The following is a 24,019-nucleotide window of genomic DNA, read 5'->3' on the forward strand; positions in this document are numbered from 1 at the left end:
TAAGCATCAACGCAGACAGGACAAAACAATGGAATTAAACAAATCAATGAATCCCAGGGATGGAAGAGAGTTACAGCAATGCGGGCCTTTGCAGAAATAACATTAAATACATAAAATAATCAATGTGTTGGCCAAAGTGACGCTTAAATGGGAGGCTTTTGAGCATCTTAAAAGAGGCAAGGCAGATAGTATTTTGAGGGCTGGAAGAAGAGATATTCACGCCTTGGGAGGGCCAGTAGGCCAAGTAGATTGCGTAGAGCCAAGACATGATATCGCCCTACAAGAGCGCGGTCAGACACCGGAACAGGAAAGGATCTATGGTGATATAAAATGAGAGGAGACCCTCTTACGCTTCTGTGGTTTACATGTTAAGGCAAATCTGACGTACATCTAGTCCTCACGAAGTCCTAATATTAGACAAATCTAAAGTCATGTGATCCTTACAAATTTAATTTTCTTATAATTTTTAAAGAACAAAATCAGCCAACATTCAGCCGTCATCAAGACACCTTGGAGTGCCAGGGAGAGGCAGGAGTTATCTGTGCAAATGGTGTTACATATAGGAAACGTGCATGATAAGGCTGTCTGTAATATGCTGTTTTGTTGCGAGGGTGATGCTAAGCCTCAATATAGGAGTGGAGATAAAGGATGAAGATCCTCAGTGGGCGTCACTCACAAAAGGTTAAGAACAGTCTTAAGTCTGTGATTATTCAAAGGGAGGTAATGACAAATGGAAGCTCTGCTGAAGGCAACAGCAAGTGAAATATGACACATTCCTAAGTAAAAGAGAAATGGAAGAGTTAAGCTGAAACTTAAAAAATCTGACTCAGACTTGGAAGTAACTTCAATAATGAAGAACCTTGGACAAGTGAGATCTGCGGCAAAACTGCCCTATCTGTTGGGTGGATTGCTAGAAGCGTCAAGGCAATCAACAGGAAGGGCCTTAGTAGACGGCCATGATACATGTTACTTTAGTAGTCAAGCGTGAAGCCAGTAATAGGACAGTGAATGGTGCTCTCACTTTAATAAGGAGTCGGTCTAAAATTACAGCTCAATCGAGTTACAATCAAATCGAAATAATCAAATCACGATTTTAGATTCTTTGAAGTTCTGAAATGTTCTCTTTTCGCTGACCTTTGTATAGTGTGTTGCAATAGTCTACCAGAGAAAACAACGCTACTACAAACACTAATGCGGTCTTGTGACAATGCTACATCGGGCGGGAGGACAATTATCCATCTGACAACCTCGTTCTTCACATTGAGAGCAATAAAGTACAATTGGTTCAGAATACAAGTGTCCATGAACAGTAACCACTAGGTTGTAATGGAGAGTTAATAAAAATAAACCAGAAAGAGAAAGCAAGAGAAAGAGAGACTTTTAACTTTTCAAACAAGCTTCTGCATTTCCTGGGGGGTGGCACTTATTTCGGTACAGCAGGGCTTCTCATGCAGTCCCTGGAGCTGTGTGAAGTCTGAGGGCCAGATGTATCAAACCTTTTTGCAATCGCAAATGGCCCAACAAAAATGCATTTTGGTATATAACAAGTCCTATTTGCGATTCAGTAACTTGTTACCAAATCGCAAATTGGATTTGCGACTACATATCGATTCGGTATTAGGAAGGGGTGTGTCAAGGGCGTCCCTTCCTAATACTGACTCGCAGAGGTATGTAGGATTGTTTTGTGACCGTGAATGCGGTCACAAAACAATTGCAGTTACCACCTACTTCGAGTAGGTGGGAACCCATTCGCAAAGGCTTCCCCTTTGTGAATGCACGCGAAAACATTTTTTTTAAGAGCCACCTCCTACTCTTAAAAAATGAAAAGAAAACTTTTCATTTTTAAATGCATCCCGTTCTCCTTTAAGGAAAACGGGCTGCATTTAAAAAAAAAAGATTGCTTTATTGAAAAGCAATCACAGACATGGTGGTCTGCTGAGCCCAGCAGGCCACCGTCCCTGTGATTGTAGCCATTCACAATGGCTCGCAAATTGCGACCTACCTCATGAATATTAATGAGTTAGGTCCATTTGCGAGCCCTTGCGAATCGCAGTATGGAACTCCTGGAGTTTCATACATTCCAATAGCGATTACTTAATTGCGATTCGCAAAAAAATAAAATCGCAATTGAGTAATCGCTGTTGGATAACATGATACATCTGGCCCTGAGTGCAAGGGACCAGTGGAGCAGTGTGAGTGCCAACTGCTGGTGGTAAGTCACAAAGAATACCATAATTGAAATGTTGATCCGACTGCCTCTGTGCCCCAAAAAAGTAGGAGTAGGTTAACCTGAGGTCACCGTTTTTTGCAGGTAGCGACAAAGCTACAGTTACTAACCTGATCTTCTTGTCCCCCATGATTGCTGCAGGCCTCTACGTAGAGATGCTCAACGTGTCCTTCTCTTTGACAGAAGCCCAGGTGCGTCCTGGAACCAGTGGTTTCTCCTCCAAAGTACACCCGTCAACTAAGGGACAGAAGAACAGATCATCAAGAAACTTCCTTGTTAACACAAAATTTGTTTGTGATTGTGACGTTATATATCCATACAAGGTGCAAGTTAAGTAATGTTGTGGTTAAAATTATAAACAAACAAAATGGGGTAGTGGTATGCAGCCTTAACATAGCCCCACTATCTCCACTCAAACACATTAGGCAAAAGGAAGCACAGTGTACCATAAACTACAAGTGATGTAAACCTAATTCAGAGTAAAACTGCAGTGAGCTACTAAACACCCTTGTATGTACGGCTGTGTGAGTGATAAAATGAACAGTATCTGCCTAGTGTGTGTAATTGACTAAACATGCACGCAATACAGGTATCAGATGAACAGTCTGCGTTGGGAGACCCCACTGTTAATGCCTCGAGTCACCATCAAAGACAGAGGCTAAATGAAGGGTGAGCGGCCCATCAAACCCTGCGGCTGACTGGTCACAAGGGACACTACATAACAAAAAGTGTCACTGAGCACTGAAGTACCGATCCGATGAGATTCAAACTGCTTTTCAAACTCTAAGCCATTCTCCGTCAAAGTACAAGTTTGGACAACAACATATACCCCACACCTCTACTCTTGAGGCTACTGAGGATGGTGCCTTTGGCACGCAAACATAGATGAAGACCCATATGCTATACTTCACTGCCCATACAGCAAAAGAACCACTATTAAACAAATTCACAGCAGCCACGCTTCGAGATGTTTTTATATCTAATAAATACATCTAGTGTCCTAGAGGCTTGTCACACCTTCTTTGACTGGGGCCTATGGTGAGATGCTTTAGTCGCCGCTGTTCACAGTATCAACCACTCACGGTTTTGGCCAATAGTTCTACAGACCGACACTGAAACTTTAAGATTCCTAAAAGAGAGCTCCGAACACCCAGCTAAGCTGCAAGTAGGGGCTGCCAACAGTTTAAACGAGAGACCAAATCTCTACACACCTATTTAATAAACCGCTCTAGTACCATGTGCTTTTCTACTGGTGATCAAACAAAATGTGAACTGGAACACCCCGGCCAAACCTGGCTGAAGACTCCTCGTGACCAGTGAAGCCAGCCAACAAGTTTGATGAAAGCCACGCTCCACTTCTGACCTCATCAGACCCTGAACTACCAGCTCTACTTGTTGCAACACGATCTCTTGCCCAACGGCTGCTTGTTTGCTGGTAATTTTCAATTAACTGCTCGTCATTCTGTCCACCACGCTGACCTTCTACAGACTTTTCTGACATCACTGATGTCACAGCAGCAAGCTCACCTGACAGGTTCAATGGCGTAACACACCGTACCCGGGGACACCGTGTCCTCTTGAATTAAAGTTGGCATTGACTTCTTTCTACTTCTTTATCAGATGCCAGTTTTTCAAAAGCAATTTATCCTGTGGTTCCTGAATTGATATACACTCAGTGCCACATCTAAAAGGCATTAGATACATTAATTAATTTTTTTATTTATTTTAGGTATTTCCACATCTACATGGATCTAGCCACAAGGGTAGCAGAGTGGTTGAGGGATAACAACTAAACCAGAGAAGCAAGGAGATACTACATAGATAAGGTGAAACAAAACACAAAATAACTAGTTGATAAGGTAAGGACATTATGAGTAGGTGAGTTTTCATTTCCTTTCAGAAGGGTGGGAGATCCGAACTCACTCTAACTTCATCGGGAAAGGAGCTAGAATTAGACAGCCTCTGTTTCTTGTGCTCCTCAGACCGCCTTTGAGTTGTAGTCTGACATTCATGTAGGATTGTAGACGGCGTGGATTACTTTATGAGGTATAGTAGCTATCTTGAAATCAATTCTCACTTCCATATGGAAGCAGTGGAGACAGGTTAAGAAGGGAGTGAAATGGTCCGATTTATTGGCTCATATAACCACAGCGCCAGTGGCGTAGCGTGGGTTGTCAGCACCCGGGGCAAGGCAAGTAATTTGCGCCCCCTAACCCGTGGATTTTAGCACTCGCGAGTGCGAGCGCGCCCCCCCCAGATGTTGCGCCCGGTGCGGCCGCCCCCCCCTGCACCCTCCACGCTACGCCACTGCACAGCGCTACTCGTAGGATGGGAAATGTAGTAATGCCAGCATAGATTGTGGGAGGCCCACCAATAATGCATAGCCTCCACCAAGATGGATTAGAAAAAGTCCTGCATTGCTAAACTGAAGTCTAAGTAAGAAATCTAGATGGAGACAGCCGGAAGAAAAACTTGTCAGTTTGACGATGTGAAAGTGTTAGATTGAGACCTTGTTCTACTCCTAAGGGACTTGGCATGTCCACACAAACATGGGAACATACCAGAGGGTGTAGGGTGTCAGGCCATGGCTGGATTGGGGATGTGGGAAACACCTGAGAAGGGGAACATAAATACCATTTCGGTAGGGTTGATTTATAAAAAAAGACATAGTGTATATGGATGGTTTGCTTTTTGAGGAAGGATTTTAGATTGGCTATGCTGACTTGATTTGTGATTTTTTTATGTGATGCGAGTTACATTAATATACGGATGTATGACAATATTCTTGCCTTAGCACTACTGTGTCTACAGGTTTTATGTGTGTGTGTGTGTGTATATAACTCTATAAACTCACTAAAAAAACAAAGGTTAAAGTCATATAATTGCCCTGAAGTAAGTATAACTCATGCCTTCAATGTGCCCAGTTTTGCCATCAATGATGGAATTTCCCCCATGGCAAAAAAGCACTTAAAAAAAAATAATCTTACAGTGAATTTGCGACGGAGCCGCAAATCTGAAACAGAAATAAAAAATAAATAAAAAACAAGCACAGGCTTCCACGCTTGTTTTAATAAAGCCCCCGGATGGACCAGGTCCCAGGGGCACATGAAAAATAAAGGAAAGGGGGAACATGGAGCCCCACTCCTATGGCATTTTTATGATGCGGGCGGTCCCGCTCGGGTCGCCCTTGCCCCGGAGGAACGATCACCACCTCCCTGGGGCAAATTATGAAGTTAATGCCGGGGGGAATTCCACAGCAGCCCTAGGGATGGCCACCTCCCTGTGGCTTACATGAAATAGTAAGGGGGCCCCCCAAACCTGGGGACCGCCACCTCCCCGGAGCTACCATTGCATTATATGCAGGGGGCTGAGCGCCCCCCAACCCCTGGGGACCGCCACCGCCCGAGGCTCTAATAAATAAATGTAGGGGGTTCGTTGAGGACCCTCAGCCCTAGGGACCACCACCTCCCTGAGACAAAATACAAACAATGTCAAACAGCTCTCGCTTCTGTGAGCGGAGGTTACCTCTGTTTCCATGCTCACAGATATGCGCGCAGGGTAACAGAGGAAAGTATTGCTATCACTCCTCCTCCCTTAGTTAAACATTACGACCTGACAGCCATTTTGTTTTTGTTTTTTGCTGATTCAGGAGTCCTGCGAGATCGCAGAAAAAAATACTGTTTTTTCACCCAGTTTTGTCCCGGGGTTGTCAATCTTGGTACCCCCCAAGGGGCCTAGAGAGCTAAGGTATCCTTACCTTGCCCCTTATGTTATTTTTCTTTTACCTTTAGGACAGGGGACTAAGGCCCTCATTGCAACTTTGGTGGTAACTGCCGCCTAACGCCACGGCGACGGCCACCAACATACCGTCGCCGTGGTCACCAGCCGCCCACCCACATTATGACCGTAGACGGAATTCGCCAGAAGGCTGGCGGAATACCGTCGACGGTCATGGCGGCGGACGGCGGTAAGGTGGCGCTGCTGCTGGCCAGCAAACCACCGCCAGCCAATGATACAGCCTGGCGGTGTTTTGCTGGCAGACGCTGCTGCTGCCAGCAGCGCTGCATCCTGTCTCCTGCCGGAGGACCTCCTGCAAGCAAGTAAGTCAGGTTCTCTGACAGAAGAGGGGGGTGGGTGATGGTGTGTGCGTGGGGGCGTATGTGTCTGTTTTTGTATGCGTGCATGCGGGTGTGAGTCACATTGAATGCGTGTGTGAATGACTGAATGTGAGTGTACGTGTGTGTTGTGAATGCGTGTGTGCAACAATGTATGTTGGTGTGTGTTGCGGTGTGTGGGTATGTATGTGTGCATGTGTGGGTGGATGTGGGTATGCGAGTGTGTATGATTGTGTATGTGTGCACGTGTGGGTGTGTAAATGTGCGGGGGGCAGGGGGGGAGGGAGGAGAAGGCCCTGGGGAGGGGGAGGGGGTGAGGGAGACCCCTATCAGTGTCAGGGAAGGAATTCCCTGGCACTGATAGTGCCTACCACCATGGTTTTTGTGGTGGTACGTTCGCCACGAAAACCATGGCGGTAGGCGGAGTCATAATCCCGAGGGTGGGATTGTGACAGCCGCCTTGCTGGAGACCGAAGTCTCCAGCCCAGCGGCCGTTACCACTCTGGCGGATGGAGTAGTAGATTGGTGGTTTGGCTTCAGCCAAACCGCTAATGTCATAATTTGGGAAAAGGTACCGTCAGCCTGTTGGCAGTACCTTTCCCCAAATTACCACCGCCCGCCAGGGTCATAATGAACGCCTAAGTCTCCAAGTCCTGTAATGGCTGCCACAAACATTTTTCTCATGTTGCTAGCAGCAAATCAGAGCGCTCGCTCCAGCAGGAGTCTGACTCTCATGGGAACGACTTGGCTCAAGGGGAATGAAACTCCCTGGGCCAATCAGAACGTTCTATTTCTGAATAGACACTCCAACAAAAGTCTCTAAAGCCTCTCACAGACCCAACCATCCAGATATACAAATATTTTTTAACCCTATTTTCCACAAACTACTAAACAAATTTCCACCAAATCACAAAAAGCACAATCTGAGGACCAAGTTCTAGCCTCCTGCGACATTATTCTGTTCAGCAGTTTTTACTGTAGCCCTGCCTAAAGAAGTCTAAAGAATATGCATGAGGATGTTGTGTTTTGCCCCCTCCCTTTTTTCTCAGCCCCCGCTTAATTGATCAACTCAAAACTTTTTCTGTACAACCTAGTCAAAAAGTATCACCTTTTTGAACGTTTTTTGGAGATTCATCAAACAAGGCCAAAATTGTAGCAACAGAAAAAACGTGTTTCCTATGTAACAGCTGACCTAACTATAACTACCAAGTGGTGACTATATATACTATATATAGTAGTGAAAGGGGGCAGGCAAGGATGTGTAATGGCCCTGATCTTATTTTCAATATATTTTAACAATGTAGTTTCTGTCACCGGTAGTGATCCACTCAGAACTGGTTACTTGAGAGTTCCAGCATTGTTATATGCTGATGGCACACTCCTGATCCCAGAAACCGCCTACTGGATTGCAGGCCCTTGTGGATCGTTTCATGGAAAAACAAGTGGGGGGATGGCGCTAAATGTTTCTAAAACTAAGCATTAGACTCTTAACCCCTATAAATCATATATGGGTACATTGAGAGCAGGTCCTGATCATGCTGAACGAGTCACTAACTTGGACTACCTTGGTGTAAGGTTGACAAGCAACATGACCTGATCCCCTCAAGATTATTAAGAATGCCTTCAACTACCGCATGAATCAGTAGCTACCTTAAAAATCTTTCAGAGAAGAAAGAGCCGCACGGTAAGCCCAGCCTTAGAAGTATATTAGTCAAAAGCACTGGGGTCTGCAGTTTATGGTGCGGATTTGCGGGGAATGAGAAAGCCACCAAGCGTTCTGTAACAGAAAATAAATTCCTAAAGTCTTTAACGAGTCCCCCTCAAAGCTCTCCTCTCACACCGTTGTTTATCAATCTGGGTCATCGCCTCTTGCCTGGTTTAAACCAGAGACCGCTGTTACATTGGTGCACACTATATCACACACTCAAATGAGCCCTTCATACATCAGCACTAGAAGATCTCCAATACCTTTACAACTACCAGGTAGTATCTTGGCTTGTGTACATAAAAAATTCTCTCTACTATTTAGAGCTGAGACACTTTTGGGAACCCCCAACAGAGGCAATACGGGGTTCAAAAAAGTCAGTAACCAAGTCAGTTCTTAAAGATTTTACTGCACTTTATGGGAAGCTGAATTGCACAAACGTAAACCTTGTTCTACAACAGATAATGTTTGGATAATAAGTGTTTCCTTTCCTTTGAGCCTTTTAAGATAATATAATGTATTTTGTGCCCAAGCAGCTTTACATGAAATTCAGACATGATACTTTGCCAATAAATATGTTTTCACTGACATGGGATAGGGTAAACAACGGGAGCGATGGCTGCCCGGTTTGTAGGAAAGCTTCTGAAGCAGTTCCCACACCTGTATTTCTTTTGTGATGTTTATAGCATCCCGCAAAGAAAATCTAAGCATAGGCGGTCCACCCTAGATATAAATGTCGGTATCCCAAAAGTAATTGTGGTCCACCCTTGACATATTATGGTATTTGTGGCAAAATTCCTAGTTTAATGGTGGCTCACACTAGAAACATTGTTTTCTCAACAACATGATTGTGGCTCATCCTTGACATAGTATGTGACTCCTTAGTGAAATGTGTGCTACCTAAGCATAACAGAAACATATAGATGACATGGGCATTCAGGGCAATATTTCAGCTATCACTGTGAAAATAATGTGAATATGTCAGTGACCGCACTAACGTTCTGAACCTTAAAAAAACAAAAAAAAACACAGAAATCCACTTGTTACAGTGAATTAGTCCAGATATACAAATATTTTTCAAATTTAATTACTCGAAAACTAATAAACTGATTTACAACAAATCACAAAAAGCACAACCCGTTGACCAAGATCTAGCTTCCTGACAAATTTGGTGTAATTCAGTGGTTCCTAACCTGTGGGCCGGGGACCCCTGGGGGTCCGCGAAGCCTCCTCAGGGGGTCCGCGACTGCTTAAAAAATGTAATAAAATTAGCTCCCAGCTATCAGTAATGACTCAGTGGGGGTCCCTGTGTTCCAATAATGATTCAGTGGGGGTCCCCGGGCTCTAGTATTGATAAAATGGGGGTCCACAGAAGTCAAAAGGTTGGGAACCACTGGTGTAATTCGTTCAACAATTTTGTGCTTTTTGAAGAAATCTATGGAACATGCACGCTAATGTTGCGTTTTGGGACTCCCTTTTTACTCGCCCCCCCCCCCCCCATGACGGATCACCCAAAACTTTCCATGCACCAACTAGGCAAAAAGAGCACTTTAAAAAAATGTTTTGTGGAGATCTGTCATACTGAACCAAAGTTATTTGCAACACAAAAACACATTTCCTCTACCTCCCAGTGATTTTTTGTTCTAGTCCCTCCTTAGTCTTGACAGTGTTAACCCGCCCCTGTGTTGAATAGTCTGTGGATGCCAATTTGCGAGTATATATATATCTAAAGCGTTTGAGGGACTACAACAGAAAAGTACTGTCATTTGCACAGTATTATAGCCCCCGACACCCATTGTTGCAACACTGTATTGTTGCAGCATTAGAGCAAATAGGGGACAGTGAATTCCGTGCACAGGATCGCTGTTCAGCAATCAACATACCTGCATGACCAGTATTAAGCAAACCAGTCTCTTGTGCTCAGACATGTATATAATAAGGGTTTTAAGCTAGTACTTTAGTCAAAGAAGGTGAGGAAGTCTCTTGCATCATTAATGAAGTAGCACTTTGTTCCTGCACCATAGCTTAATAATTGAGAATATCTGTGTATCGAGATGTCTGATGACAAAAACCACTGGTGTGAAAAACTAGAGGTCCAAGATAGTTGAGGAAACTGCTGCTGAAAACAAAAGTTGCAACATCTATGCAAACCCAGAGGTTCAGGTGCCATATCTTCACTCCAGGCTACATGAAATGTGGGCAGCTGATCACTGGGAAAGAGAATATTGCGTGGTTGCCAAGTGCTCTGCAATCATGCTAAAGACTGGATGGCCTTAGTCTTTACAATGAAAAGTGTTTTGTGCTCGCTTACACTGTCATGAGAAGTTAGGCCACAAGCACACTTGTCAGCATGGAACAAGTCCTAAATCCGAGAATGGGTCAGCAGGGCAAGATGCATTCACTGAAGAACTATTTAGGGCTCTAACTTAGCTTAGGCTGCCACAAGTTCAATGCTTGTGCTTTTGTGCAGTGACATGCAGTCACCCACAGAGCATCCTTCTGAATGGGGCCAACAAGGGTTCAGCACAGTGAAAAGGTACAGCTCAAAAGAGTGGGAGGAAAGAATGGGGAAGTGGGGTACAGGCAAACCTCACAACCAACTGATGTGGATCCTAAAGACATACAGAGGGGCTTTCATTTAATTCAAGCTAGTGTACTTCCAATGAAGCGATATACTGGGTCAGATTTGGTGGTATAGGCAAATTAAATATAATACAACATGCAGCATTGTATGGAAATTATCTAGAGATACATGAAGATGACTATTCGATTAGTAAACTGGAAGAAGGCTTGCACACAGGTGACAGAATTATCTGATTCTTTGGCTAAGGGCCCGGAGAGTCATTCCCCCTCTACGTTTCTGAATGTTATGATGCCAAATCAGCCAGGAGACGAACTGGGTAAACTAGAGGGCCTTTTGTACCTAAGGTCATAAGTTTGGTCTAATGACATTTTCTATCCATGTTTATCGGTAGGGCATCCGGTTTCCATTATATCTCAAACATGGGTCTTCCACTTGAAAGGGGGGGGGGGGGGGGGGTTTAAACCAGTGGGGGGGGGGGTTGCTGCCTAAAGGTGTCAACTATATACTAGTGCAGGTTTTTCCTGCATGCAGGTGTGCTTATAGCGGGTGTAGAAACCCTTTTAGTTTTAATGCATATGAAAGGAAAATGTGTTTCTTACTGGTGGAAAGAAAAGATGCTAATGTTCTGAATTACCGTAAACTGAAAACATAGATTAAACCCAGAAGGATCACCATAAAAGGATAAAATGGAAATAAATAGGCATTGACCCCACCTGCCCTAGCGCTGCAGCGCACATTTTTTTTTTAGAAGGATGCACATATATATGTGAGCAGACAAAATGCCATCAGTCACGCTGCAAGAGAGCCAATAGCTGAGGTGGGCTGACCCATGACGTAGCAGACTGAAGGAAAGAGTTATATCAGCTAAACAGACCAATGGATTAAGAGGGTTGACCGAAAGCGCCTGTATGATTTTACACATGTATTTTTTATGAATCTTTTTGATTACAGGAGGCTGGAAAAAAGAAACCGCTGCCCCTAGTCTGGTCCTAAAGAGAATTAAAAAAAAATGCCCCTCCATCAGTTTCCATGAGGTTATTATTAGTCCAAAAGCAAGTTAAATACCATTCTCAAGTGAATTTCATTCTCAAGTCATGTAAGATTCACTGCTTTTGACTTGCCAGGGTGCAAGTTAAATGGTGATCTTAGCTGACTAAACATTACAGGAAAATATTTGTATATTTTATAGGTGTGAGACTCTGTGCATTCACCTTACCTTTATATGGCAAACCTGCGACGCTGAATATGTTCCCAAGCAACACATCGCCCAAATAACACATCAGTTGTGTAGCCGGGAAACCGGCTTGATTCGGTTTTAAAACACCTTGAGCATCAGACGTACAACGGCTACGATTTGAAAGTCTAATTTAGAAATTAGAAAATTCCAGAAATATTCCATAGACCATATTTTCTACCACTGCACAAATACTGAAACAAGAGGAATCCGATTGTAAACGACGGAGCTCTCTGAATCGAAGATTGTGAACTGGGGTCGACGAATGATGGCGTTGCCCATGTTTTTATATCTATTTAATGATTTGTTGCTACTACTTACCAGTACATTTCTTCGTCTGCTATAGAGTTTCTATGGCAGCTCAACAGGAAGAAATTGTTTTTTTACGTAAATTAAATAGTATGCCACCTACAAATGAAGGGAGTCTCAATTTCGGTTAAGTTACAATCTTCCTCAGAAACCCCCTCACTGGCATATCCTGGAACAAATTGAAGAGGTTGGAAAGCTTACTGTGACGACACAGAGGAAATGATCTGCTGGAAGGGTGAACAATACCTGGAACACCCCAAAGCTTCACCTGGGGAAACGCAGATTAGAAATAAAACATTATCTTGAAAAAGTTGTGGAAAAAAGTTATGACTATGATACTAGGCTAGGTAATGGCAGGGCAAACCCAGAGGACTGGGGTTTCTTAAATTTAATTCGAAGCTTAATTACAGCGGAATGAAAAATACTCAGACAAATCCAGCTATATTCTTGTACTTTCTGTCTTTATTACAATGAAGTCTGGAAGATTACTCTCAACCCCAGAAATATTGCGCATTATTCAAAGCAATTTACTGTGAGATGTAATGATTTATCGACTCATTTTAGTGAAAGATATAAATGACGTGGGGAGGTTGTAATATATACAGGTGCCTGCGGCGACAGGTTTGGAGTACTAAATTGAGGCAAGCTGCGGGGAATTCAGCATGTAATGGGATGGCTTTATTGTGGCTGGCCCATAAATTAATTTTAGTGCAAAAGAAAGTAGTTTCAAGAGAGGACGACACCTGTGTGGACGACTAAACTGTTGCTAATTTAATCCTACTGTAACTGGAGGAAGGTAGCGAAATTCTTGATTGAAGTTTAGAAAGGGAATCTGGAAGAAGTTTGAAAAATCTGCAAAATAATCGATTTGGGCGTGTTGCTACAGGTGAGCAGCTCAAATGGAGCTTCAGACCAGTCCATGTTCCGGGCCCCTGTTCAGCAGCAGCAGATGAATGGGTGAGGCAGCAAAGGGCCTTGAGGCACGTCCCCGTAGGTCAGGAGGAATCATCGTTCCAGGTAGCATGAACACCGCAGCAGAAGATACAGACTGCATAGCTGCCAAGGTTTCAGACTGCTTATGTGTGACATTTTCATAATTTCAGTGTAATTATGAGTGATATTTCAACAACTCTGAGTGACACTTTCTTGCGAACAAAATCAAGCAATGAAGACGAGGGAAACACATATGAATATCAGAAATCACCCCCATTTGTCCAACAAGAAACTCTAAGAAGATCTTAAAACTGCTGGAAAGCACCAGAAATTGAAGGGCACTAGTAACAAGACCCTGCTCCTATGACACAGCAGCTGTCGTGTTTTATTAAAGGAGGAACAGAAGGCCCCTGCTTCATTTTCCACTTTGAAACTCAAATGTCTGATTTCAGGAGGTGCAAGCCTCCGTTCGGGAGAGGGTGGGCCTAGGTCACAGCGCGGCGGCAGGGCTAGGCTGTATCATTATTTCTGTGTTGAAATCAATAAGCGGCCTTGCCTTGCGACCATCACAGAACAATTTTGTATGTGTGTCAAGTTGTGGCATGTAGATGGTCACTCAGGCCCTCATTACGAGTCTGGCGGTCATTAGTCAGCCAGACTCGCCGTGGCGGTCTCACTGCCGCAGAGCTGGAGGTGAAGACCGTCGTATTACGAGTTGTGGGTTTTGGCTGAAGGAAAACCGCCACAACTCTGCCTGCCCCGCCGGTATGGCCGCACAGCTGCCGCCGGTGGTGACCACATCCAATTCGGCGGCAGACCTCAGGCACGCCATCCAGATTACGAGGTTGCACAATCCCCATTCCTGTCGCCGGCACAAGCACCCCAACACATTCACACACATTCACGTATGCACCCACACACGTCAATGCACATACAGACACGCACCCCACTCATCCACGCACTCGCTACATACACCCTCAATCACTTGTACACACTCACACACACTCAGGTACACCCATTCAAACACGCACACGCACCCCATTCACATGCGCACAAATATTCACATACATTCACACACCTGCACGCACACAAAAGCACCCCCATTCACAGACATAAATGCACACGTACAAGCACCACACCTCCAACCTCCCCTTGCGGATGATCCACTTACCTTTTCCGGCAAGGTGGTCATCCGGGAGGGGATGGGTCCTGGCGGTGTTTCACCGCCATGAACACTACGGCTGTGAATACGGCGGGCGTACTCTTGGTGGTGTGGCTGTGCTGGTGGTGGTGCCCCCGCCTCTGCACATCCGTCGGCGAGGCCGACCGAGTGGGACGCCCAGGAAGTCCATTCACAACTCCTAATATGGTGGTCAGAAGACTGCCAGCACTGGTTGTCTGCTAGCTGCAGCGGCTTCGGCAGTCTTTAGAAAAGACCGCCAAAGTCGTAATGAGGGACTCAGTGAAGTGTTTACTTTTAAGAATTTAATATTTGTGCCGTGTGCACAATCATCCATGTTCAATTATCAGTATCATGTGCCGACACAGGGAAAGTCACAACATTCAAGCAGCAATTTAACATGGGCAGGGTGAAGGGCAGTCATTCAATTGGATTTATTTTTAATTTTGTTCATACTGTTTTGTATATAGTCACACTTAAAGAAAGTGGCAGCAGAGCTTTCACTTACTGATCATTAGGCACCTGCCGACATCACACCCTGGTGCGCTGGTTCTGCAGCGGAGTCCAGAGGAGCAGCTGTGATCGAGTCGGAGGGGATCCATTGGGATCCATTGGGTTCCAACTTCTTCACTCGGCGGGCAGTGAAACTCAACCCAAACCGTTTCTCCCAGCCAGGGCGAGAGTCAGTCCCAAGGGGTTTGTGGTAAATGATTTCCCACAAGTAACCCCTTGATCCCCCATCGCCCCCTCAGCCTGAGGCGAGCAACAAGAGGACTCAACTGCGTCTTCACGGTGACGGCGCCACACATTAAACTTGCTGCCAAAATGCCGCTCTCACTGCATGCGGTCACTCACTCTACACAGCATTCTAAACTGTTTGGCCATTGTACACTCACTGACTGTGACGATATTAAGTTATATGCAGGTATCAGCCAGCCCGGTGGGGGATGGGGTCAGTCCTTGTTACTAAACTTAGATGCATTGTATCACTGTAGTACTGCTTGAATGCAACCATATCTAGAGCCAGCAGCCCCACCCTTATCCTGCCGGAAGCAGACGGCGCACAGGCGTACTCAGCCCCACGCACTGCGGCTCAGTTGATCTGTGCATTAAGCGCTCTGCTTGATACCTGAGGAGGCTCTATAAATGCGTGACTTTTCATTCCAGTGCAGTGATATGGACCACCACACTGAAATGCGTTACACTAACGCCTGATGCACGATACTTGGCAAGGCTGCCCATCCTTTGCCTAGAGCACTCGCGTTCCTGATGTCCCCAAAAAAGAAAACAGAAGTCAGTGCACCTAAAGAGATCACCTGAAGCCACACAGCCTCGCCGGTGACTACAGCTCAGTGCACACTGGGGGTCAGACTCCACCCCACGGTTGGCGAATGGCCTTGGGTGTATCATTTTGCAAAACCTCTAGAAACTTCATAATCTTTTGGTATCTTTCATGCTGCGTGCTGTAAAATAAACTTGTACTGATTAAGGCAAACTCAAGATGAAAAAAATCAAAGTAAGCTGACTTAAGGATTCTCGAAGGCTGAAAGATAATGATACTGAACCAGGCAAAGTTGCACCTCTAGAGAACAGGGTCATAGACCGTAATAATATTGAGGAGCATCGCTTCCAAAAGAACTTCTTTATACATGTAGATATGGTGAAGAAAAGACTACAGAACCCTGCAAGGTGAATCACGGAGCAGCACTCTCATTGTGAACTTAACTCAACCTGTGTAAAGGGCGAAAAGAGCCATCAGAAAATGTGTCACATTTCTGGTGAAGAATTAACATAGGAGGGTGCAATCAGATTTATCTTGTGAGTGATAGAAGAGACATTCGTACAAACAGGAAGTCTAATCCCAATGTGTTGATTCAGTGAGAATTCTAATTTGTTTGTCTGTAAATAACTTGTGTTGTCTTGTAGGAGACTAGGCTTAGGAAGGCTGCTAAAGAGCCTTGAGACATATATACAACCCATAAAGATGTCTAGATAAAAGAGCCATCCTTGGGAGGTCCAAACCATGTTGAGAGGCTGGATACTTAAAAAAAAAACAAGAAAACAAATCAGCAACAAAGTCAGCACCCCAAAGCATCTGTCAACCCCTCCTCACAACACCACCAATTCAAAAGCCCATCCCCTGATCAGAGCCTCATCCACCTCGGGCGATGTAGTCCCTGAGGAAGAGGAGGTCAGGTAAGAGGGCATGGAAGACATCATCTCCTCAATGATTGTCGGCTCAGATGTCAGTGAGTGTACGCAGTGCTCAATCTGCCACAGGAAGGGAGTGAGTGACTGAGCAGGATGGGAGTGAGTGACATTGCAGGAATGGAGTCAGTGGCAGTTAAGGAAGTGAGTGGCAGGCTATGAACGGAGTGAGTGGCTGTACAGGGAGTGAGTGGCTGTACAGGGAGTGAGTGGTAATACAGGAAGAAGGGAGTGAGTGAGTGGCAGTGCAGGGAGTGACAGGCACTGAGTGAGTGGCAGTTCAAAGAGTGAGGGGCAGTGCAGGAAAGGAGTGGGTAACAGTGCACAAATGTGGGTGCAGGAAGGGGCATTGGCACTGCAAGGAGTGACTGTGCAAGAAAGGAATGAGTGGCAGTGCAGGGGATTAGTGGCAGTGCAGGAAGTGAATGAGTGGCTGTGCAGGGAGTTAGTCGCAGTGCAGGAAGGGGTGGGGAGAGAGGCAGTGCAAGAAGGAAGTCAGTGGCAATGCAAGAAGCAGAAGAAGACAATGCATAAAGGGAGAAGCAGTGCACGGTGGGAGTATGATGCAGTTCAGGGAGTGACAGTGCAGAAAGGGAGTCAGTGGCAGTGAAGGAAGGGAGTGGCAGTGCAGGGAGTGACAGGCAGTGCAGGGAGTGACAGGCAGTGCAGGGAGTCAGCGAGCAGCAGTGAGCGATTGAGTGACAGTGCAGGGAGTCAGTGGCAGGGCATGGAGTGAGAGGCAGCTCTGGGAGTGAATGACAGTGCATAAAGGAAGTGAGTGAGTGGCAGTGCAGGGAGTGAGACGCAGTGTAGGGAGCGAGAAGCAGTGCAGGAAGGGAGAGGAAGGCAGTGCAGGGAATGAGTGGAAGTGCAGGAAGGGAGTCAGTGATAGTGTAGGGAGAGGAAAGCAGTGCAGGAAATGAGCGAAAGTGCAGGAAGGGAGTGAGTGATAGTGCAGGAAGGAAGTCAGAAGCAGTGCAGGAAGGGAATGGCAGTGCAGGAAGTTAGTGACCTGCAGGAAGGGAGCCAGAGGCAGTGCATGGAGAAGCAGTGCAGGGAGCCACTAATAGTGCAGTAGGTGAGAGGGAGTGTGGGGACTGAGTGAGAGTCAGCATCAAATTGTACAGTGAATGTTCCAGCTCCCTTGGATTCTGGTGCTTGACCAGTAGCACATTATTTATTTTGTATAAATAATAGATGTGCTATACTTGTGGTTTTTGCTTTTCAAGAGTTTTCTGCTGCTTTCCATTTTGGAGGCACTGGCTGCATCACCCCCAGATAGGGTGGCCACCTGGCATCGAGGCAAATTCTGGACAGGACTGTAAAAAATGTAGGATAAAGGGTCAAAATTCAGGACAAAAATTTAGGATGAAGGGTCAAAATTCAGGACACAAATTCGAGTACAAACGTCTTACAGACACACCCAAGAGAGGCCATGCCTCACTATGCTACAGGTGCATTTATTTACTTTTTTTTTTAATATAGCAATATTTATTCACTGTGGTCTTTTTGGGATTGCCCCTTGTTATGCTACATGCAGGTGTCACATTATGTGCTTGTTCAGTAGTAAATTAATGCCCTTCAGCACTGTGTCAAGGCCAATACCCCTACCCAAATCTACCCAATCTTTTTTGAAGAGAAAGTAACAAACATTTTGATTATGTTTCCAAATATTTTAGAACCCCGGGCAAACAGTTTGGGAAGCATTAAGGTTATTAACCTTATGCTAGTTTAAACAAATTGAACAAAAACATCTGGCTTACCCCAACCGCCCATGGACTTTCAACTTAAAAACATTTAATAAGGCAGGGCAGAAGGTGCGAGTGACAGTCTCACACCTAATGTCAGGATGTGGGGTACCCACAACTTGTCTGTAGTCTCACAGCACTAGAGTGTATGTCCAGGGCGCTACATTTATCTCAGAGTTGGGAGCCCGGACCACCATGCAAAGAGAATTAAAGAGGAGGATGAAATCAAGATCAGATGGGATATCCATGGAAACTGATTCAAAGTGTTGTTGCTAAGAACTGGATAAACAAGGAAGAGATGAACAAGGTGGGATAATTCCTAAAATCAGACAAGGTGGGACCACCAAGACTATCGGAAGGTATTGCGTACATGGCGAGTTGTCTCTGTAAACAGAAGAGAAACAGAAGAGGCACCGTCAAGTGGTTGAACAAGCAGCACCCACCCACCTTGGCAAACTCTTCTGTTGCAATGGTCCGCTGTTCATGCTTGTGAAGGGCGAGCAGGGGCCAGACCCTTGCAAGGTTGTGCAAGGCAATTGCTCACTTTGTCCATGTCTTAAAATGGTTTTGCAATTTAGCAAATGCCAAACTAGTGATCTGGGTTATCTTTAAGTGTCAAGTACAGATAGAATCTTCAAAAGATTTGGCATGTAAATTACACAAAAAAATGTAAACATTTAAAAATGCAATTAGTGTTTATTTAACATATGGCACTGTTTTCCCTTTTATATACAATTAGATCTCAGATTGAACTGGGAACCAGATACCTAGTGATTAATATTTACCATTCCTCCACTGATTTGCAGGATGGAAATCTCGGCCCAGTTTGCTTTTTTGCCTTCTCTTCTGCTTTCTGTAGTTGCCACATGGCACTAGTGAAGATGGTGTGCTACCCTGATGACAGTTTTATTTTGCAAACTATCCCCTGCTCCTCCTTCATTCCTTGTTCATACATGCCCCCATTTGATTTGGTTGCTGGGGCGCCGTTGAGTAGCTCTTTCCACTTTAAAGCTACCTGTGACAGCGGGTGGATAAGGCCTTCTGGACTTGGAATGCTAATATTTAGCTGCACAGGTCCAACGGTTGGCTCGCTGGCTTTCTGCCTGCCCCCCGCATGAGATGACGTTTATCCGTAAAGACTTTTAAGGAGGGCTTACTGCACTGCTCATTATTTCCTTCTTGGCCATTCTACGGATCACCATGCGGGGTTATCATGCACAGATTTCTCTTGCCTTACCAGAACCTGTGAACTCACTGACACGAAGAAACCCTGTGCTCCTGCACTACCTTTGCTAAGCTTTCCCACTCGCACAGGACGGCTGTGCTCAGAGCAACTCCACCAGTGGCATGCTGCATGTGTCTTAAAATTGGGGGACTTGTTTCTGGACGGCGAGCTACTAAATTTCCAAACCCTTCTGGCAGACTACCATCTCCACCCCAGTCAGCTCCTTACTTACAACCACCTTAAACAATCATTAAATGGCTTATTTCATGTCTGCCACCTCGCAGTAACCCTACATGAGGTGTGCCAGAAGCTCTACACCATAGGGACAGGTGGCAAACTGATAAGATAGGTGTACAGGCCTTTCCTGCAACATGGACACCACTCCAGGTCTTCTCATCATACTACCTGGGTGACTGATGTTGCCAAACCTCTGCAAGATATGGACTGGACTAAAATACTGGACTTTCCCCACAAAGTACACACAGTTGTCACTCTAAGTACATTCATAGAGCTTCCTTGGGAATGCATTCTCCCTGTGGCTTGCCATTGGCTTTCAATCAATCAATCAATCAGGAATTTGTAAAGCGCACTACTCACCAGTGAGGGTCTCAAGGCGCTGAGGAGGGGAGGGCAGAGAAAGGGGGGGGGGGCAGGTGCTGCTACTGCTCGAACAGCCAGGTCTTGAGAAGTTTCCTGAAGGTAAGGAGGTCTTTGGTTTGGCGCCGGGGGGTTGGAAGAGTATTCCACGTTTTGGCAGCGAGGTGCGAGAATGATCTATCACCGGTTGTAGTTCTGCGGACGTGTGGGACGGTTGCATGGGCAAGGCTGGCGGAGCAGAGATGCCAGGCTTTGTGGTTTGAAACTCACATTTCGTTGCTTTCAGTTTGCTGGCTTTATTTGTTTAAGGCTATCCAGCTTGAGTTTGTCTTTTCCCTTGCCCAAACCTGATTTACAGTATCCTTCAAATGCTCCCTTTCTGTAAACAGGCCTGTAAATCTTGTTCTTATCTCATCACATTTGCTGTGCATTCAAAGAACAAGGTCAAATGTCAGGCTGTGTCTTAGGTGGAAACTTAGTGTTTACTTTTCTTTCTCTGACTTCAAAGTGAGAGGATTTATGCGATAATCTTGCTGGATACTGGGGGTTGGAAAGAATGTTTCTATCACATGACAACATTTAAATAAACTTCAGAACACATCAGAATTAGGAGTACAAATGAAGAATATTTTTTTTAATTCTGAACTGTGCTGGAAACAAATACATTTATATGATTAAAACAAATCATTGCATTAGGTGATGCAATTTCCACACATCATTGTCTGTGCACTGTATAGTTTTATTTGAAAAAACTGTATGTCTGTTCAATGTAATAGTCATTTCAATCAAAAACGTGTTGTCTGTAATGGCAGTGTGTTACCACACCATGAATACACCACACTCCTTTGCACTAACACACCACTGCACCCTACTCTGCATCACTCCACTCCATGCCACTGCACTGAGGGACGTTGCACTCTTCTCCAGTCTGAACTACTCCACTCTATGTCACTGCACTCTATGCTACTTCGCACTACGTCTCTCTACTCTACTCTGTACCACTCTACTCTAAGCCAATGCACTCTACGCTTCTCTACACCACTGTGCTCTGCGCCTCGGCATGCTATACAACTCTAATCTAGGCAACACCAATCTACTTCGCACAACTACACTCTATGCCACTCTGCAACACTGCACTGTACACAACTGCCCTCTATGCTTATACACTCTATGCTAGTGCACTTTACTCTGTAACACTCAACTCTATGCCCCTGCACTCTACATCAATACACTGTATGTCATTCTAATCTACACTGCACTCTATGCCCCAGCACTCTACACCACTTTACTCTATCCCATCACACTCTATGCTACTCTACGCAACTCCACTCTCCCCTGCACCTCTCCACTCAACGCCACTTCACTCTACTGTGAAACAATCCACTTTATGCCACTGCACTCTGCGCCACTGCACTCTACCCTGCATCTCTCCACTCTATGCCACTGCACTCTACACTGAAACAATCTATTCTACACCACTGCACTCTATGCCACTCTGTCCCACTGCACTCTAAACCACTGCACTCTCCTTCAATGCAGTCTATGCCAATGCACTCTACTCTGCACCACTGTATTCTATGCCACTGCTCTCTATGCCACTCTACTCCACTATAAACCACTGCACTATGACACTCTACTCTGCAACACTGCACTGGCCGCCACAATACTCTACACCACCCTACTCGGTACTCGTACCAATACACTCTATTCAACTGCACTCTATACCACTGTACTCTGCATAACTACACTCTACGCCACTGCACTCTATGCCACTCGAGTCTACTCTGTGCCACTGCACCACTCTACACTACTGCACTCTCTGCTACTCTATTGTATGCCAGTCTACACCACTGCACTCTATGCCACTCTATTCTGCCCCACGCCACTTCGTGCCACTACAATCTAAACAACTGCACTCTATGCCAATGCACTGTAAATAACTGCACTCTACTCTGCACCACTGTACTCTACGCCACTGCTCCTATGCCACTCTACTCCACTCTACACCACTATGCCACTAACGTTTAGCCACTCTGGTGTATAACATGGGTAAAACACATTGGCAAAGCCAATAACTCTTGCGAAGACGAGACCTATTGGCTTTGCCAATGTTTGTTAGTACTATGAGGTACCGAGGTCCCTGAAAGAACTGTGACTGTATAAGTCCTTATTTTAAACATGCATTACACACATAGTAATACAGGCTGCTACATTATGCACAAATACTTTTCCGTTAAATACAATTTTCCTAGCCCTGGGGAGATAACTGAGAACGCACTCCCAGGATCTGTCTTCTAACAAAAATGGCATCAGCAAGGTGGCAGGCAGCTAGTTGAAGATGCATCCGGGGCTAATCATCTGTAATACAGTAGGAGCAAGTATAATATAATTTGACACTAGGTGGTTCACCTTTATGAGTTATATGGATAGACAATGTTATTGCTTTCTCCCTGCCATCTTGTCCCTGCTGTGTCCGTTTTAACTAACATTCAAATACCTTATTAATACTTTTAAGAGGAGTATTTTTGTTGCTAGCTATTGATATATAAGGAGGCTTCACATTATGGTACCCGCTGTTAACAAGCGTCATACCCTGTTTTCAAGGCAAATACATTTTCCGAGCACTCCATCATGGTGCAGAGAGATTCTCTCTGCACCAATAAAATACCTGAAAGAGCAAGCATTGACATAGCCAATAGGTTTGACTTTGTTGTGCGGGCTTGTATGGGTACTGCGAAGAGAGCTCAGACAAAAATACCTGAAAAATACGCCTTTGCAATGCAGTAGGTCTCGCATTTTCTTGAGTTAGAGTTATTAGCATTGTAAATTCAGAACTGGACTTTTCTTGACACATAAATTGGTCAACCCAGTCTCATAATCTCATCTTTTCTTGCCATGTTTTGGTGGTCACTGGTTGCTACTGACATCAGAAATCACAAGCCCTCGAGGGGAGACAAGAAGATGACTACACTACCTCGAAATGTTTAAACGTCTGAATAGAAATTGGAAAATAAGGCTGGAAAAGTATTTTATTTTTATTTTAACAGACTGAAAAGTCTTGCAAGAGTTCTTGCCTCGCATTTCAACAAAGCTCTAAATTAAGTTAACAATAGAAGAGCAGCCTGAGAAAATGTATGGCCCCAATAGAGGAGACAAGCAATGCCCTGTGTACGATGCCCTGAGTGCTGGCAGAAAGGGGCCCTAGATAGAGACACACTAAGCAACTTTCAGATCATTGCTTCAACGTTCAGCTACATTCTACCAGAAAGGGCATATTGTGGATGCAGTGAGCTAAACAACTGGTTGTTTTTTTTTGTAAAATGCGCTTATTTTAGGAGCCAGAGGTAAATAAGGACAGCACTGGAATAAAGGCAAAACAAATGTCAGCGACATGGGAGGAGGTGGGAAGAATGGAATGCTGCAATAAAACAGGCAGCTACCAGTCTAATACACACACAGTGAAAAGGCAGCAACAAAGAAATAATTTAAAAAGTCCTTCACAGCAACAGATAAAGAAACCAAAGTGGAATAATGCAGTAGTTGGTCACTGCTCTGAAACAGAAAAACGAGTGAGAAAAAGGCAGAACTGACCATCAGCAAGCAAGAACTTTTAAAGGACACTGCAACCAACAAATGAAAATCGCTTTAAGCCAGAAGAAGTATACTAAAAGTACACACGAGGTCGAATGCTTACGCTCGACCTAAAAAATGTAGCTACAGAAAAAGTGTTGCTCTTTGCTCTAGCATCCAGATTTTGGATGTTTTTGTCAACACTTACTCCCTGGTGCTATCAGGCTGCTCACAGATTATGATTCATTTATGCCTCAATGGATGCAGACGGACAGGCCTAAAACAGCCAACCGAAAGCCTGTGACACCAAAATACTCTTACAGTCTGATTCAAGATGTGTGTATGTATAGCGCAAACCTATCTAAAAGGCAGCTGAGTGCTGTA

The 24,019-nt window shown here is 44.9% G+C and overlaps 1 protein-coding gene across 2 annotated transcripts in view; it reads right to left on the minus strand.

Annotated features, from left to right (window-relative positions):
- Window positions 1-24,019, minus strand: part of SLC25A18 (solute carrier family 25 member 18) — a 187,666-nt gene that overhangs the window by 96,317 nt on the left and 67,330 nt on the right. For both annotated transcript variants that reach the window (XM_069228060.1, XM_069228059.1), the window contains exon 2: window positions 2,338-2,464. In XM_069228060.1, the coding sequence (XP_069084161.1) occupies window positions 2,338-2,357 (20 nt within the window). In that variant the 5' untranslated portion in view covers window positions 2,358-2,464. The remainder of the gene's footprint in view (window positions 1-2,337; window positions 2,465-24,019) is intronic.

Source organism: Pleurodeles waltl, chromosome 4_1 (assembly GCF_031143425.1).
Source record: "Pleurodeles waltl isolate 20211129_DDA chromosome 4_1, aPleWal1.hap1.20221129, whole genome shotgun sequence".
Classification (NCBI taxonomy): domain Eukaryota; kingdom Metazoa; phylum Chordata; class Amphibia; order Caudata; family Salamandridae; genus Pleurodeles; species Pleurodeles waltl.